This window comes from Mesoplodon bidens, assembly GCF_964165515.1.
Source record: "Mesoplodon bidens genome assembly, chromosome: 3".
NCBI lineage: Eukaryota > Metazoa > Chordata > Mammalia > Artiodactyla > Ziphiidae > Mesoplodon > Mesoplodon bidens.
This window is the reverse complement of record NC_138178.1, coordinates 5,489,864-5,507,819: the sequence shown is the minus strand read 5'-3', so window position 1 is coordinate 5,507,819 and position 17,956 is coordinate 5,489,864. Positions and strand designations below refer to the sequence as shown.

General features: G+C 41.2%; 1 protein-coding gene across 1 annotated transcript in view; it reads right to left on the bottom strand.

The window, feature by feature from the left end:
- The window catches only part of CUBN (cubilin), a 276,297-nt gene that overhangs the window by 32,151 nt on the left and 226,190 nt on the right, over positions 1 to 17,956 (bottom strand). The window contains exons 58-59 of the mRNA XM_081230089.1: positions 15,653 to 15,782; positions 11,663 to 11,880 (exon numbers count right to left, since the gene is read on the bottom strand). Of these exons, the coding sequence (XP_081086215.1) occupies positions 11,663 to 11,880; positions 15,653 to 15,782 (348 nt within the window). The remainder of the gene's footprint in view (positions 1 to 11,662; positions 11,881 to 15,652; positions 15,783 to 17,956) is intronic.

Sequence of the window (17,956 nt, the reverse complement as noted above, 5' to 3'; positions counted from 1 at the left end):
ATTCCAGACGGTCTCTGCTCGCACTTCTGTATCACGCCTGCGGCCTCGGCACTGCTGATTCACGCCAAGGGGGGAAAAGCACACAGAGCTGCCTTTCAACACAGCGACCTTCTACACCAAAGTTATCTGAGAAGCCTGCAGGTTCTCTGCCATCGGAGGACACTCCGAAGGCCACCACTTCCCCGGGCCCCCCACCGCCCTTGCCGGCGGCCTGGACGTGCGTGGCCGCCGTGCCGAGTCGCGCACACCCCGGGCTCCACTCCACTCTCCCGGGGAACTGAGGACGGCGCCCCGGGCTCAGCGGCAGGACCTGTCCCGAAGCCGGTCCTAGAGTGACAAGAGCCGCACCTGCGGGTCCGTTCCACCGACCAGCCGCCCAGGACCGAGCTGGGCCCACGGACCCGGGTCTGGATTGTGTCGGCTGCTGCTTCTTGCCTGGGTTCACAGGCCGACAGCCAGGGTCCTCCCTTCCCTGCTCGTCACCGCACCAGCGGCTCACTCCTACCTGCTGCCGTCCCTGGCCTGGCCACCTCGGGCTCCCGGGCCAGCCAAGAACCGAGGCGCCAGCAGGCGTCTAGCTGCCAGCAGGCCAGCTCCCCCTTGCACTACAGCTGCCTAGCCGTGTTCTCGAGGCTTCAGGGCCGGCGCCGCCCCTCCCCGGACCCGTGATGCTCCGCGGAGGCGCCGGAGCCTCGCCGCACGCAGCCCAGCACAGGCGACCTCCGCGCCCGCCTGCCCCGCCGCCCGGACAGTAATGATTTTAACAGAGAGTGACAATTGATTAATTCAGAAAAGGCAAAAACACAAAGATGGCTAAAGAAACGTAAGAACATATGGAACAAACAGAAAACAATACAGTGGTCTATTTAAATCCAATAATGTTAGTAATTTTATTAGTAACATGGTCCAATCTCCAACTGAAAGACAAAGCAAAACAAAACCCAAATACATTCTTTGGGGTAGAGAAATGTTGAAAGTGGTGAGATTGAAAAATATACCATGAAATGAAAGAAAGCTAGGGAAGCTGTATACTGAATCGGAAAAAGTAGACATTAAAGCAAAAAAACCCCAAAAACAAACAAAAAAAAGAATAACATGAGTCAATTCACCAAATTCACCAGGAAGATATAATAATTTTAAATGTGTATGTGCTATACATTACACTGTCTCTAAGTAAAATAAGACCAGAATTCTAGCCCTGATCTCTCTACCGAGTTGCTATTTTTTTTGCGGTACGCGGGCCTCACCGCTGCGGCCTCTCCCGTTGCGGAGCACAGGCTCCGGAAGCGCAGGCTCAGCAGCCATGGCTCACGGGCCCAGCCACTCCGAGGCATGTGGGATCTTCCCGGACCGGGGCACGAACCCGTGTTCCCTGCATCGGCAGGCGGACTCAACTACTGCGCCACCAGGGAAGCCCCCTGAGCTGCTAATTCTTGTATCTGACTACCTACTGAACATTAGCTGGATGGCTTAAAGGCACCAAATATTCCGCACCAAAACCAAACATTATTATTTTCTCCTGTGAAACCTGGTCCTCTCCTGTAAATTTACATTTAGATAGTGGTATCACAGGATGTTGTCCAGAAACCTTAGGGTCATCATGTTTTCCTTTTCCCTCAATTCATTGTTCAAAGACTACTGTGTCCTCTTGATCCTGTATCTTAAGTGTTTCTCCTTTCAATTTCCTTCTTTATTTTCACACTGTCACTGCTCTCATCCCCTGCCTAAATGATGGCAATACTTTCCCAATTTTTCTCTGGATAAAATGCTGCCCCTACTTCAAAACATCATCCTCACAGGTGTCAGTATGTGCTTCCTACACCACATCTGATTAGATCATAGGACTCTCCAGCCTCCAAACGATTAACGGTTCCATCCGCAACTGACGCAGAGCCCACCCTGTCCACCTCCTCCTGTCTATCCTGTTTCAGCCCCTACTGCTCTCTACCTGACAACCCAAAGCAGTAGTAACAATGTGCAGGCCAGTCTGTGGCCTCTGATATGGGATATGTCTTTGCAACTTTGCACGTGCTTTTTCTTCTCCATAAAATGCCTGCTTTCCCAACAAAGGCCTTCTCAGCCTTCCGAGTGAGTATCATTTATAGCTAAAATTTAGTGCGTGCTAAAAGAGTGTCAGGGAATGTTCTAGTTTAATCTTCCCCACAACCCTATGAGGTAGTTACTATTAGTGGGCCCCTTTTACAGATGAGAAAATCAAGAGGATAAGTAATTGTCCAAGGTCAAACTTGTTGGGACGTTGTCAGGGCTGAGTTTGAACCTAGACAGTCTATCCCCAGAGCTTGCGCTACATTTACAAACCACTAACTACAATTCATGGTTCACGTTCCCTGCAGTGCTTTCTCGAACCTTTTTTTCCTGTGTCCTTTTTATTTTACTCAACGCCGAAGTACTTCAGATCGCTTCTGCCTCTGCTGTCCTCTGCACATACTTCTGACAGAAGCATTTATCAGAATTTACAATTATTTGCTGACTATCGAGTAAGCTTCTCGAAAACAGAGATCTTGTTGAATTCGTCTTCGTATCCCCAGAGGAAAGATCACTGCCTGCATAGTAAGCAGCTGGTGAACACTGTTGAATAAGCAATTAAGGAAAGCATAGAAAATATACAGATAGTTCTTACTGGAAGGCTCTTTGCTTTCTAGTCTAAGTTTATAAGGGAATTCTTGGGATTAAATATATTTCTTGATTTATAAAGTTGTTACTATGCGATAAACATTATGTACATGTGCATGTGTATGTATGTCTATATATATGTCTGTATATGTGTATATATATATGTATATATATATGTGTAGACATATATATATATATATATATATATATATATATATATATACAGGCATAGGACCAAGTTTTTGGTTCTATGTATTAACCTGTTTCAAAGCTAAGTTAGTTGACTTTTGTGGCATATTTGATTGTGAAGAAACAATCAGCAGAACAACAACAAAAATATCACCAAAAGATTTAAAACACTGCCAAAGGGGTAGTTTTTTTTTTTTTTTGGTAGGAAAATGCTTGTTTAGCTAAAAATTTGCAATTATAAATGATGTTAGGTCTGTTACTTAAGAAAATCTAATCTCTGAGTGTTGGATTTCAGAAGGCAGAGCAAATCTAAAAATTTGTAAAATTCCAGCACACTATATATAGAAGAATGACTTTCTCTCATCATTGACAATTACAAAGTCAAAAGTTAGCAAAAATTAGCAAATGTTCTATTTAGAGAGCAGGATTAATAGCGATGTGCTATTCAATTGTCATAAAATAGGTTGCATTAGAAAAGATATGAAATTCATCAAACCAGAGTATCCAATAGTTTTTAATAATGTAAACAAGGGCATGGAATTGTTTTGTTGTTCTCGTTAATATATTAGGTTGCACATTGTGCTATTGATATTTAAATTTTAGGACTCTGGTGGCAGTGTGATTTAGTGGAGACGGATTATTTTCCCAGTTCTGCTCAAGACTTGCTAAGAGACCCTGACAAGTCACTTAATTTCTGTGTGACTCAGTTCCCCAATTTGTAAACTAAAATATATGAGAATGCCAATCAGGATTACAACATAAAAATAAATGCCCAAATTCCTTAATTTTGATAGAATTTTAAGAAATTTTACTAAATTGGAGGCCATCATTTGGGGTTAGAGATTTTTGTTATACAGAAATTTATTACCCTTATATTCCAATGGAATTATACTCCACATAACTGTGCTAATTCTCTACCATTATGCCATGCAAAGCTGTGAAGATAGATGTGACATTTGTCTGTCAACATCGGAAAGAAAATGGGCTTTTACTGTATGTGTATATGTATGCATATATATTAAATTATTTGTAAATATAAATGTTACTTAAAATATAAATACTAAACATATATATTTTATGTATATTATATTTATAATATATAAAATATATTTGTATCATAAATATAAGTATTCTATAAATATATAATTATGCTATATTATTTTTAAATGGTATATTTTACTAAAAAATATTTTTTCCTTTCCTTATGGGAAGGAGGAAATAGTGACTGCTGCCAGTTATGTGCAATATTTATATAGTAACAGGAAATTAAATGCACTATCTAGCACTAGATACAAATTGGAAAGCAGGCAGTGTCCAAGGAGAAGATGAGAATGGAGAAAAGTAGCTCTATCTCCCCAAAGAGTTAGAAAAGAAAAGACTTGCCTTTGAGAAAAGTCACCCCCAGAATCCCTCATCGTCCTGAGTGTGTTCACTGATCTCTACAAAAGCGATGTGGGCATTTTAGGAAAAGGATGAATTTGGGAGATAGTCCTACCTGATTCCAAGCTTGGTTTTACCTCTTATAAAACTTTTACCTCTTATAAAACTCTTATAAAACCTCTTATAAAACTTATAAAACCTCTTGGTTTTACCCCTTTGACTGCAGGCAAATTACCTAATCTCCTAACTTCCTTGTTCCTCCATTGTAAAATGGGATAATCCCTGTCTCAGGGGTAGCTGTGAGGATTAGGTGAGAACATCCATGCAAAGCCCCTCCCACAGAAGCTCAGTGACAGGCGGTCATTATCTGTATGCCTTGGGCATCCTTGACATCTTCTCCTGGGGGTGAACTGAAATGAAAGCTACCACACAAAGGTAGCAGATTTTTCACATCTCAGAACAAAGAGAAGAATATAGTCCCTGCTAATGTTTTATCTCTAAACAACTGTTTACAAGTAAAGAATTTTTTTCAGTGTTTAATGCTGACCAGGCATAAACATGACAGTCTGCTTTTATGCTGCTGGAAACACTACATTAAAGCCAGGCCCAATGAATAAGGATAATGATTATTACAGGGAATCTATGCTTATAAGTAATTTAATCCTAAACATCCAGTTGTTGGATGAGTTGCATTTTTAGGAGGGCTGGTGTTGTTTAGGTTATGCAGAGTAATTGCTTCCCAGCTTCTTGTTTAGTTCAATGTTTTTCCAAGTGTTATCTTATAATTTACCACTAACTCAATTTTATCACTTAGCTTGGTCTTCACAATACCATCTGGTTTCATTTTCCCAATGACAACCCTATCCTTCAAGACCAGGGGCAGCAATCCGGTCATTTAAGGAGGGGGTGAGTGTGTTAGAGCACAGACTGATATTGGAATATATTTTCATAAAAACCTTTTCTTTTTCTTTTGGCTGATCTGGAATTTTACTCCTGCCTACTGCTTTTGTAAGGTTTTGGTGAACTAAGCATTTGTTAGTTTCTTTATCACATTCCCACATTCTCAGCTCAGCAAAAAACCCTCCTCAATAAAACCCACAAAGGAGAAACTGCAGATAACCTTGTCTTTGGCATCATCTCCCAAGGGATGCCTAATCAGCAGTGAAAGTTACAAGACTTAAAAAGAGCGGAAATAAGCTTAGTCTAGTTTTCTGCAAATGGGTTTACAATTTCAGCTCATCTCCTTGTCAGACTTCATCAGAGGGAGCAAATGACATTAAGAGGACAAACAACACTGCTATCCAGTAATATCCCCATTTTCGCTAAACTGAGGGTTATTTGAGCAGTGACTTAGGAAATTATTCACTTTATAATTCAACTACCTTACTGCAATTGTACTTTTAAAAGTAATGTCGTCTGGCAGCTAAGATCAGGCTGCTAGGAAGCACAACAGAGACATAGACACATCGATATTTAGTGTCACTGAATGTTTTTCAGCTTATTTTTTTAATGTTTAGCTATAGAACTTTAGAACGCCCCTCCCAAAGTCCAAACTTAACACCAAAACTGTGAAATTTAAAAATAACTAGAAGCAGAAGTCTGAACTTGATGTGTTGTTCCATTTTCCTCCGTTTGCTGTGGTTATATTTTCCATCTTTGCCGCCCCAAACTGGCATCAGCTTTCTCTGTGTACCTTTCCTCCTTCCCCATCCCCTCTTACAAGTAAGCTCCTGTTCAGCCACCTCCACTTCTTCCCACCACTGCCAACTGTCTTCCTGTAGCATGTCTGAGAGACAGTTTCCAGATGTTAAGGCAGCACGTAAAAATCCAGAGACCAGACGCACCACCTGAATGTTGAGTCCGACCCTGCATTCCTAATTCTCTAAGGATAAAAATCATCCAATTTACCACCCCGAGTAATAGCTGAATTATATGAACCATGACTGCATATTGAGAATGAGACCAATCTAGATACAATGTATAACATATACATATTATACATAATATAATGTGATTAGAAAGTAAGCATAATTTATCCATTTATTCTTTAATTCATTCGCACAGCCAATATTGATGGATTGATGGAGTAACAGTTACGTGCTAGGTGTCTGCCAGGCCTTGGAATTTTATTGGAATTTAGCTTTTGATTTTGGCTTTAAGTTACAAAATGTACTTTAGGGTCTGCTGGTTAGATTTCAGCGCACCCTGGAGCGGTCCTGTTGATAATAATGACCCATCTCTCCCGCTCCTCTGCCTTAGAGAGAGGGTGGGGTGGGTCATGGAGCCCTGTAGAAATCCAGGTCTTCAATATTACTTTCTGATCCATATCAGTCTTTCTCTTTGGCGTCTAAGGTACTTTACAGAAATTACCTACTGCATCTCCATCACATTCTTAAAAGATAGAATGTAGTAATATTTCAAATTGAAGTTTTTTAGTGGATAAAAGCTGAGCTCAGCAAAGTTACAGGACTTTTCTAAGGCATCTCACCAGGCAATGATGTAACAGAGCCATTGGTCTCGTCACCTGCTCCCTGGTTTACAGCTCTGCCCGTTTGGGCGTGTCTCCACCTTTGTCCTTGTTAAACATGTGCTTTGGTATTTTTGCCTTTGTCTCATAGCAAGGGTCTGTGAGTCTGACCTTAATGCCACCTGACTCATTCTCTATGTGGCAAATACCCCGGGCAGAGGGATACAGAGAGTAGCCCTCATCCTCAGCCCAGGAGCTGTGGGCAACAGGGGGCTGGAGCTTCAGTCATGTGTTCAGGATTTACAGCCTCTGGAGCCGTGAACCTCTGGTCACTGACGTCCTCTTGTCCCTGAGACCGCCATCGTCTCCAGGGTGATGGCCTTGCCCTTCCGGGACATGTCACCCTGAAGGAGACATGCTTTACTTTCTCCTTGACAGAGCACGGATCCAAATGCCCACAGACCTCAAAACGAACTGCACCAAGTTCAGTTTTTGACCCTGACATTTTGCTAAAGGGTTATATGATACATTACTTAAGAAAACAAGTTTAGTTACTATGGTCCAACACAGTCAATAAACATAGTTTAAATCCCTGATCTAATCCTGTATCTACAAGTTTTGTATCTAATGGGATGAGCACATCAAAAACAGACTGACTGGGCCTGGAACATAACTGCATGAATAAATGTTCTTTCCTGTCTCACCCATCCTCCAAGATGCACGGCTTCAAGTAAGAAATAACTGCTTTATTATTTCCTTGAGCAGCGCCCAGGACAGGAAGTGCCCCTGGCTGGGGGTGGGGGAGGGGGGTTAACTCAGGTTCTGTGTCTCTGTGGGAAGCTGTCATGAGAAACAGAACTAGGAAAGGGGGCTTCCCTGGCAGCACAGTGGTTGAGAATCTGCCTGCCAATGCAGGGGACGTGGGACTGATCCCTGGTCCGGGAAGATCCCACGTGCCGTGGAGCAACTAAGCCCGTGAGCCACAACTACTGAGCCCACGAGCCACAACTACTGAACCCGTGTGCTACAACTACTGAGCCCACATGCCACAACTACTGAGCCCACGAGCCACAACTACTGAACCCGTGTGCTACAACTACTGAGCCCACGTGCCACAACTACTGAGCCCACGCACCTTGAGCCCGTGCTCCGCAACAAGAGAAGCCACCGCAGTGAGAAGCCTGTGCACTGCAACAAAGACCCAACGCAGCCAAAAAATAAATAAATAAAATTTTAAAAAATAATAAATAAATAAATAAAAACAAAAAAAACAGACTGACTGAGAGGCACTCTGGCATGAGACCAGTACAGTAAGAAGAAATGGGGGCTTTGATGGCTTAAAAACACGTTTGCAGGTCTGAAATGCTCCGTGAGTGACACAGATGAGCACAACCAGAGCTGAAGCAGACTCTGGTGGTAAAGGAGGGGCAGGAACTCAGCAAGCAGAAGTGGGTAGAATAAAGGGTGCTCATCAGTGTTAGTTCTGCACCGTGGAGCTTGCCCACTTTGGCCAAATCCATAGGACTGCAGGCTTTTTAAACTTCACAGGATCACGGACACCACTGACAATCGGGTGAAAGTTGCATACTCTCCAGAGAAATGCTTAGATCTGCAGGTAATTTCAGAGTTTCACAGATCCCAGGATGAGTACTCTGCTGGTTATCAGTTATCGGGGATCAATTATTCATGTAGGGGAGGAGTGATGGGGAAAGCGGGAAGGCAGGTGTATTTCACAGGTAGGAATCAGCTCCCGGGAAGTGCTGGCTTTTGCTTTCTCCTTACCTTCCAGCCCGTGCACGTGGCCCTTCATAGCAGAAGTTCCATAAAAGAGGAAACCTGATTTCACCACATAATTCATTAGCGACAAACTAGGGGGATATTTCCCCAAAATTTATTCTGACTCATTAGCAATACAAATATAACAAATGCCCAAGGAGAAGTTATCTGATAATCATATTATTGTATGAGCCGGCTCTTTACTGACTTCGGAAAAATTAAAGCAAATGTACATAAAGTATTGTCAAGTGTGGAATCAAAATAGTGAGTTTGTAAAACTCCAGTGTTTAGGTCAAGATAAGCTAAACAGATGTCACAGACTAAAATGGTCTCCTCTTCACATCAATTATTTATTCAGGGAAGATACTGTCTTCCAGACTAAAGTGACAGTTTTGGAAACTAAAATTCACTGTCCCACCCATAAAGTTGTTTGTTCTCTCTTTACAGGACGCCCAGGGCAGTTTGAAATGGACAAGACTGGGGGGAAAAGTGCATCTTATTAGCCAAGTTTAAGTGCTTTGTATAGATCTGTAAGAAAAAGATTCTATAAACCCTAGAATTCAACGTACTCTTTATTGTTTCTTCCCCTTTTCCTCACCATAAACAACAAAAAACAAACCAAATTGAAAAGCTACGCAGAGTGATCAGTGAATTTATATGGGTGGTCTTGAAAGGTTTGTAAGACCAAAACAGTACAAAATTATAACAATCGGTGGTTCAGAAAAAAAAAAATACCACTAACGATCACTTAAAATTACTCCTTAAATATTCCCAAGCGGCCAATAGCATTTATACGTGAAGAAGAGGTGAGAGGCATGCAGGCGTAGCACACTGGAAGGCAAGGAATGAGACCCTATTTCTGCTCTCTGCAGAAAGCTCTTCTCTCTCTGTGACCAGAGGAAATAGTTATTCACTGAAAGTGGCCAATGCTTATGGATGAGCAGGGCCTTTGACGGTGTAAGATTATTCCTTCTGTGCTACTTCAGTTCAGTAAAATCACCTTAAGTCGGAAAATGTCTTTTTGTAGCTCAGAAAAATGTAATAATTAATGAGGCTAGGGAACACTGGCTCACTTGGAAGCTTTCACGCGGGTGACAGCCGTGTGGAGTACTTTAGGATGACTTCAGTGATCATGTGAGAATACATTAGGAAAAAGAAAAACAACTTGAAAGCAGGTAGCAAGAGCTATGCAATTATGTGTCATTTGATTCTAAAGTCTGTGCTAAAGGCACAAATAAACAAGTTCTCTTGTGCAAAAAGTCTCCAAAGGAAAATTAATTTTTCTTTCAAAATAGCCCTCTGTGTTTTATATGACACTTCACTTGGGCAATTCCATTAAGGCAATGCTGTCTGTCTGCCCATGAGACTTGCTTTCAAGTCACTGTTGATACAGCTAAGTAGGGTAGGTGGCAAAGTGATTTTCTGATACAATTTGCACCATGTCTGCGTTTTCTCGGGAAGCCTTCAAAACACAAATGTCTAATTGTTCCCCTCAAGAAATGCATGAAAAAAATCACACACCAGATGTAAAGAAGGTGAAGGTGAGCTCTGCTTTCTATCAGAGGGCTGAAGGTCAGGCACAGCACGGGGTAAAGAGGAAGAAAGAGTTTGAACGGTGAGTCCGGATTCTTATCATAGAAAACCTCCCATGTTTCTCTGAGTCTTCACAGTAAGCGATTCGTTTTATGAGCGGTTTGTTCTCAGAACATTATTCACTTCCATATTCAAACGGAAGACTCGAAACACTTCCCAGAGTCAAATATAAATTATCTTAGACTGTGCCACTGATGCTATAAGTACGGATAAACAGAGAACAGACCGGCTAACTCATACGGCAGGGCTCCCCAACCCCCAGGCCGTGGACTGGTACTGGTCCATGGCCTGTTAGGAACCGGACCACACGACAGGAGGTGAGCGGCGGGTGAGAGGGCGAAGCTTCATCTGTTGCTCCCCCGTCGCTCGCATTACCACCTGACCCATGCCCCCGCCCCCATCCGTGGAAAAATCGTCTTCCACGGAACCGGTCCCTGGTGCCAGAAAGGTTGGGGACCGCTGTTTTAAAGAATTCAAAGTTCCAAGTTAATTTTTTATAGATAATTCTTTCTCAGAAGCAGTAGAAATAAACGGGAGGGGGAACTATTTTTGATTGATCCTCTCACCCAGCTTTTCCTTTTACCTCTAGATGACTCCCAGATCACCCCCTCTGCCCAAGCTGCTTCTCAAGCTTCAGTTTCCTCCTCTATTTCTCCATTTAGATGTCTCATAGGCCCTCCAACCCAAAATGATCCAAACCAAATACAATATTTCTTCCCTAAATCTTAGCCTCCTAAGGCACCAGTATCCAACAAGTCACTCACAGAAGTCATCCTCAACTCCTGTCCTCATGTAATAAGCATCAAGTTCCCAACACTGTACTTCCAAGGTATTCTACCTTCTGAATATCTCTGAGAGTTCCATCCTTCTTCTATTTTTATTCCCACTCTGTTAGTTTGAGCCTTCAACCTTTCTCATCTGGAATTCTGTGATAAGCTTCTTCCTTCCACCTTCCTCCACTCTGCTACCACTATGATCTTTCCAGAAGTCCAGTCAGGCTGTGCACTCTTTACTTAAAAGTCTCCCAGGCTCTTCACCATTTTAAGGATAAAGTCAACAGAGGCTACAGGGCCCTCTTTCTTGATCTGGACTTTGCTACCTATAGGCTTAACTTCCACCATTTCCATGGGTGACAAAATAAGACTCAGGTCTCATTTGAGATGGCGGTGTAGACAGACTTTGTCTTTAAATACTAGAGAGACACATTTGTTGAGTGATTTTTTGTTTTTACTCAAAATACACCATATGTAATTTATTTATTTATTTATTTATTTATTTATTTTTGCGGTACGCGGGCCTCTCACTGTTGTGGCCTCTCCCGTTGCAGGGCACAGGCTCTGGACGCACAGGCTCAGTGGCCATGGCTCACGGGCCCAGCCGCTCCGTGGCATGTGGGATCTTCCCAGACTGGGGCACGAACCCGTGTCCCCTGCATTGGCAGGCGGACTCTCAACCACTGCGCCACCAGGGAAGCCCCACCGTATGTAATTTTTAAAACCAAAATTTTATGTGACATATTCCTCTAAACTTAAATGAAGAGCAACTTCAGACAGGTGAAAAAAGTTAAACAAAGCAGAAAACTAACAGTCATGAAAAATAGATTTACACATGCAAAATTCTTACCCAATGTCTGCCAGAAAGATATCCTCCAACCTCTTGCTGTTTGAAACGAATCTGTCTTGAACACCAGGAGCATACTACTACTGCTGCTCTTAACACCCGGTGGAAGCTCGGAACCGCAGAATTTGCCAAGAAGGGGATCACTGATGGTAGAACCATCATAAACTGCCAGGTAGTCTTGGGAGCAGAAGGTGGAGGAAACCACATCAAAATCATTGAACCTGTGAAATGAACCTTGTTAATAATAACGTTCTCCATTTGGATTTCCATTAAATTATAGATTTAGTTCTTATTAAAAAAAAAAGACAAGACAAACACCAACAGCATCCAAGTTTCACTTGATAGGAAACGTAGAAACAGTATACTATTTTACTGATCAGTTCAAAAGTTTAGAGGAAAGTTTTTGAGAGACTAGAATACATCAAGGAGTGTCATAAGCTCTGGGGATATAAAGATGAGTAAGATACAGTCCTGGATTTCCAGGGGTTTACAGTCAAGGACATATTAAATCTACTTGACATAAAAGTTTTGATAAGTTGAACTGATATTTATTTATCTTTCAGCAACACTTTAGTTTTTCAGTCTCATTAAAAATAGGGTATTTACTCTGTTCCCTTGTTATTTTTGTGAGATCAAGTGGTACCATCAATCTCTTTTTTGTTAATGGGAAGAATGCTAATATAATAGAGTGGAAGAAATGCTGGTTTTAGAATCAGAGCTTTATTCTCATTCTCAGTCTATTTCCTTCTTTTTAAATGGAGTTTATTCTAAGGTTAAGTGAAATAATGTGTAAGAACCAAATTATCGTAACTGGTATACAGTAGATGCTCAAAAAAAAAAAGGACAGACCCAACAAATGATCGTTATTATTATGATTTTGAAAACTAGGAATAAGAAATAGTTATTCCTCATAAAAGAAATAACAAATATAAAAAACCAATGGTAGGAAAGCATGAACTAAATTCTCTTGAGTCTTATTTAACTGCTATAACCAGAAATTCACATTTCAGATCACTGTGGTCGTCACGGGCATGTCACCACACATCCCAGCGCTCAGCCTTCCTGACATTTGTTAGGATTGTCTTTCCGTGCACACTTTGAGGTCTGATGTGGCCCTGAGACATGCTCTGGCCACAGAAATGTAAGCAGGAGTCATGAGTATTACTTTTGGAAGAAGTTTTAAGAACTACTACTCAGTTTGCCACACTGCCTTCTACTGCAGTGATGATCATGGAAGCAAACGTAGAAATGAGTTTCCATCAACCTGGGCAGCTAAGTGACCATGATGAGAGGAGACTCCTTCCCAGGCCACGTTGGACACACTCATATGAGTGAGAAATAAACTTGTTGAGTTAAGCTACTGTGCCTTGGGTTGTTTGTTACCACTTATAACCTATCCTGACAGATACATCCCTGACTTTTCTTTCATTGTCTAACATAGTATTTTTTTTCTTTTCTTTCCTTTTTTTAAATTGAAGTATAGTTGATTTACAATGTTGTGTTAGTTTCTGGTGTACAGAAAAGTGATCCAATTACACATATATATTCTTTTTCATATTCTTTTCCATTATGGTTTATTGCAAGATATTGAATATAGTTCCCTAACACCATATTTCAATCCAGGTCTTATGTTTGTCATTTCAAGTAACTATTCCCAGAGTTCCCAAACAAAGAAGGCTTCCTACATGGATTTTCTTAAGGGTTTTTATGGTGGGTTTATTATAGCTTATTTTTTTAAAACCTGTTTAAATTATTTGATGTCCTGTCATCATTTTTCTAGGTTCTTCTTCTTTCTCAGGTGTTTTTGTTTGTTTTCTGGGTTTTGGTATTTTTGCTAGCCTCTGTAATATATAACATATAATATGGAATAATTTGAAAATATCTCATGATTAAAATATTTCCTTTAAGAGGCTTAAGAAAAAAATGATACAATATTTTAAAACAGGTTTTGATTGGCTGAATGTTTTCAAACTGATGATAAAGATCAAGATGAAAAATTTAATTTTCTTTAACCACATGTAACATTTAATGTTCCTATAATAAAAGAAGGCAAAACAATAGCTAGATAATTTCCAAAAACACTACTTTCATTTTTATTTTCTATAGACAATACATTTATTTTCCACAACGTGAATCCATGAAGATAAAAATCTGAGTTTCCAAGAAGACTCAAAGCTGTTTTGGCTTTGCATCATTTTCCCATGACAGCACAGAAAATATCTGCAAAAGCCCATTGACAGAAAACGTCATGAGGCCGGCCTATTTTGAGAGCCTAGAAGGACTTATGTTTTACTAATGTCTACAACTTCTTCAGTACCTAGAATAGTATCTGTTTCACAGAATGTAGGTTCTTAGAAAGAATGTAATAATTTTCCAAGTGTGCTGATGTGAACTTTGACTATGGTGAGCCCCAGGCCCCAGGCAAGAGCAAAAAATATACACATATCATAGCATCTGCTCTAATCCTACACGTGTAAGAACCAAGTATTGTGCCACGACAGCAAATGACAAGAGCCGTTCCTTACATTTCCATTCGGAGCAGGTGATCCCTTCACAGGCCTCCTGCTCCTGGCCATTGGGCATTTTTTGTTTATTCTTTTGTTCCTGGGCCTTAAAGGACTTTTTGGCTTTGGGGCACAGCTTCTTTACAAATAGTCTCAGGTGGGACCTGCAGTGTTCTCCAGGGTCCATCCTGTAGACCACTCACTGTCTGATACAGGAAGCAAACCAGGCTTGATGAGATGTGTCTTACAGTCCAAGGACCCATTTGATATATGAGGTCCCTGGAGGTAAATTATGGAGAGTTTATGACTGGGCGGAGAGAATGTGATCACTGACATATAGGAGGAACGGAGGTAGGAGGGGTCCTAGCCCATTAAGCTTCTATAAAAAATTCTAGATTGCCATGAACTACACCATATGCTGAGTTTCAGAGCTTTCCACCATATGCTGTATATCACTGAAACACAGGAGTTAGAAATTCATCATCTCAGATGACAGCAATAGTGAACTTTGTCACTCAGAGAACTGGAGGTTGCTTTCCCTTTATCAGTCTTGTTGGAAGTATGCAGGATCGGTGAGAATTTTCCTGATGATATAAGGTATCTCATATAGCACCAGTTTAGAGGTGTTCTGATATGGGAATACAAAGGAATTTCTTAAGTACTTAGAAAATTCACCCTTTGAGAGAGGGCATAGGGAAGTATGAAGGACATGGCTTGGGGAGAAGATCAGTCTGATCCGGATTCTGATTTTGACTCTTCATTTAATACTATATCACTTTGGCAAAGTTATGTGACACTTCTGAGCCTCAGTTTTCTCATCAGTAGAGTGAGATTAATAATACATACTTCATCTGACTGTTTCAAGAACTAAATAAGAGAATGGTGGAAGTGTTCATTAAAGTTCTTTGTGTATAATATGTGCCCCCAAGATGGAAACTGCTTTCTCTTGCCCTCCTCATGCCCTTTGATTTAAAGATAGGCTTATAACTTTACACCCCAGTGTATGAAGCTACTTTAAAACTGTCGGAAAACTACAACAATTGTTTGAACCGGTGGAGTGAGTGCCTGTTTTTCCCCTGAATGACCACTGGCTTGCGTGGAGGGTAGGGGCCCATTTCCCAGGCTAACAGGATCACACCACATGCTTACGTTCCCTTCCTCCGGATTCCTGTATGTGCCTCTGATGAGAATCAGTGCTCCGCATTTTTTTTTTTTTTTGCGGTACGCGGGCCTCTCACTGTTGTGGCCTCTCCCATTGCGGAGCACAGGCTCCGGACACGCAGGCTCAGCGGCCATGGCTCACGGGCCCAGCCGCTCCGCAGCATGTGGGATCTTCCCAGACCGGGGCACGAACCCGTGTCCCCTGCACCGGCAGGCGGACTCTCAACCACTGCGCCACCAGGGAAGCCCAGTGCTCCACATCATTAAATGTGCACCTTTTCTGTAAACAGAGCTGGGAGGATTTTCTTAAGAAGGTAAACGGTCTTACTTGAGCTGGATTACTCTGTCGTCCCTGACGGTGATGGTGTACAAACAGTGCATGTTGTTCGGGTACGCAGAGTAGGAATAGAAAGGGCTCTTGATGACCCCGGTGGAGAGGTTGAACACACCACCACAGGCTGCAACAGAAGGCGGGGAACAGGCAGAGGATGGTTATGACTCATGGCAGAGGAGAGTCATTTCCAGACATTCTTTACTATGGTAACTTTTTCCCCAAGAGAGATGATAATTATTTGTCTTAAAGCAATGCAAACCTCTCTTTATTGTGCTTACAAATACTTCAGATTTTTCCACTGAGTTAGAGGGAAAAAGACAGGAAGGGGTAAAGGCAGGGAAGAATGTTTCAAGGCACCTCTTGGGATGGACTAAGTCGGAGCCAAAATAACGGCCAGAGCGACAATAATGAGAAAGAACGTGTCACACGCTGGAACATAATTGTCCTTTCTCTACAATGCAGTGACAGATTCAGAGGGACAACAGTGATTGCTGGAAGTTTAGAAAAGCTGTGCAGACTCCAAGGCACGTTGTGGGCTTAGGAACCCAGGAAGGACTGTGATCTAAAAATCTTAAATAATATGGCTTGGAGTCTCCTATGTCCATGACAGACTACTGTAAGGTGTAACTTTAGAAATCACTTTTGAAATAATGGAGTTTAGTTCCCTCTGTGGGCTCAAATGCATAGCTCTTGGGTCCCGTGTATTTCTATTTGGTCGTGAGACTGGTAAGGACCATACTTGACCAAGTTTTATTACCAATCCTCAACAAGCATGAGGAAGGTAGGCCCACCCCGAGTGAAGCAATCAACAGCCCACAGCCCTTAGTTACTACGACTAGTCAATAAAACAACAGCCATAAAAATAGAATGAAATCCCATTATACAAAATATAGAATTTTTATTTTTTTCGCTTGGCTTTGCATATAAGGAGGATTACTTTGTGCTGTGCAATGATGGAAAGTGCCCTATTCTCACAGCAGTGAGAAAGGTTTACATTTATTTTACTTTATGATTCTAAAATTATAGTAAGGTTAGTATATTTTGATGATATTTTTATGGTTTATATACTATCAATGGATATATTCCATTTACATATCTTAGAAATGATAACCAAATAGTGGCTGCCATTTAAGGTTATTAAGGTAATTTTTTATTTGTCTGTTTGTTTATTTTGTCTCAATTGAGCCCACATTGCAGGGAAAGCTATTCTCTCTATGCCCATAATTATTCATGTGCTCAGGTCCCTGGGTACATCTGCAGTGAATTAAATGTTAGATTTGTGTAGCCATTAGTCTATTTCATCTTGTTCACAATCATGTGGTCTCTGAAAGCTTGTCAATGCCTAAAGTAACTCCCAAATTTGTACATTGTCAGGAGTTGAAATTTCGATACCAACAACCCTCTTTAAAAGAGACTCTCATAGTAGATACTGTGGACCCTTGTATACAGTGTTTTAGGAAAATGAGGGATTAAAGAGTAAAATAATATAAAGTGGGGAGGAAACTCTCCATAACACTAGTTGTACCAAAAGAATAAAACAAGTCACCCCTTCTCTTTATCCAACAGACAACTGGGGGAAGGAATGTTCTGTTTGCGCTAACAGAATCCCTGGGCCACACAAAATCATGCGTTACAAACGGGGCCAGGCCTCGGTGGCAGTTAATGTGCACAAACCACGAAGGCCTGTTTCATGAGCAAATAAACATTTTCAGGCTCTTCTGTGGATGGGAACAATAATTTATTTGAAAGAAAACAATTTGACTTTCTACCTTTAGCAATGGGTTTTGTCAAGTAAAGATCAAACAAACATTTTGCAAGATCTTTTTTTGCCCGTGTTACTGAAGTTAGGATGATGTGAAAAAAAAAATGCTGTCAGCAAACCAGCCAAGTTTATTGCAGGAGAGGAAAAGACCATTCAAAATAGGGAAATAGAATCTTATGATTTTCAAACAAACATGGATCAAACTGTCTACAAAAAATGAAAAGATCTTGGTAGCTACAAAGGTCTTTGTCCATTCGGTGGCTTGTCTTACCCTGATTTTGATACAGAGAAGCTGCAAATTATCATGTAGTTGAATACATCCATCTTTTCTTTTACGACTTGTGCTTTTTGCATATTGCTAAAAAATTCTTTCCTACCAGAACATCATAAAGATATTCTCTTACATTTTTTTCTAAATGTATAAAGGATTGTTTTTCAACAAAGTGACTTGGGAAAATGAAATAGGCACCTGGACAGTCCAGGTCAAAAAGTCACTTCATGCAATGTACGAATAACTGAAGGTAGCAGTTCGTTCT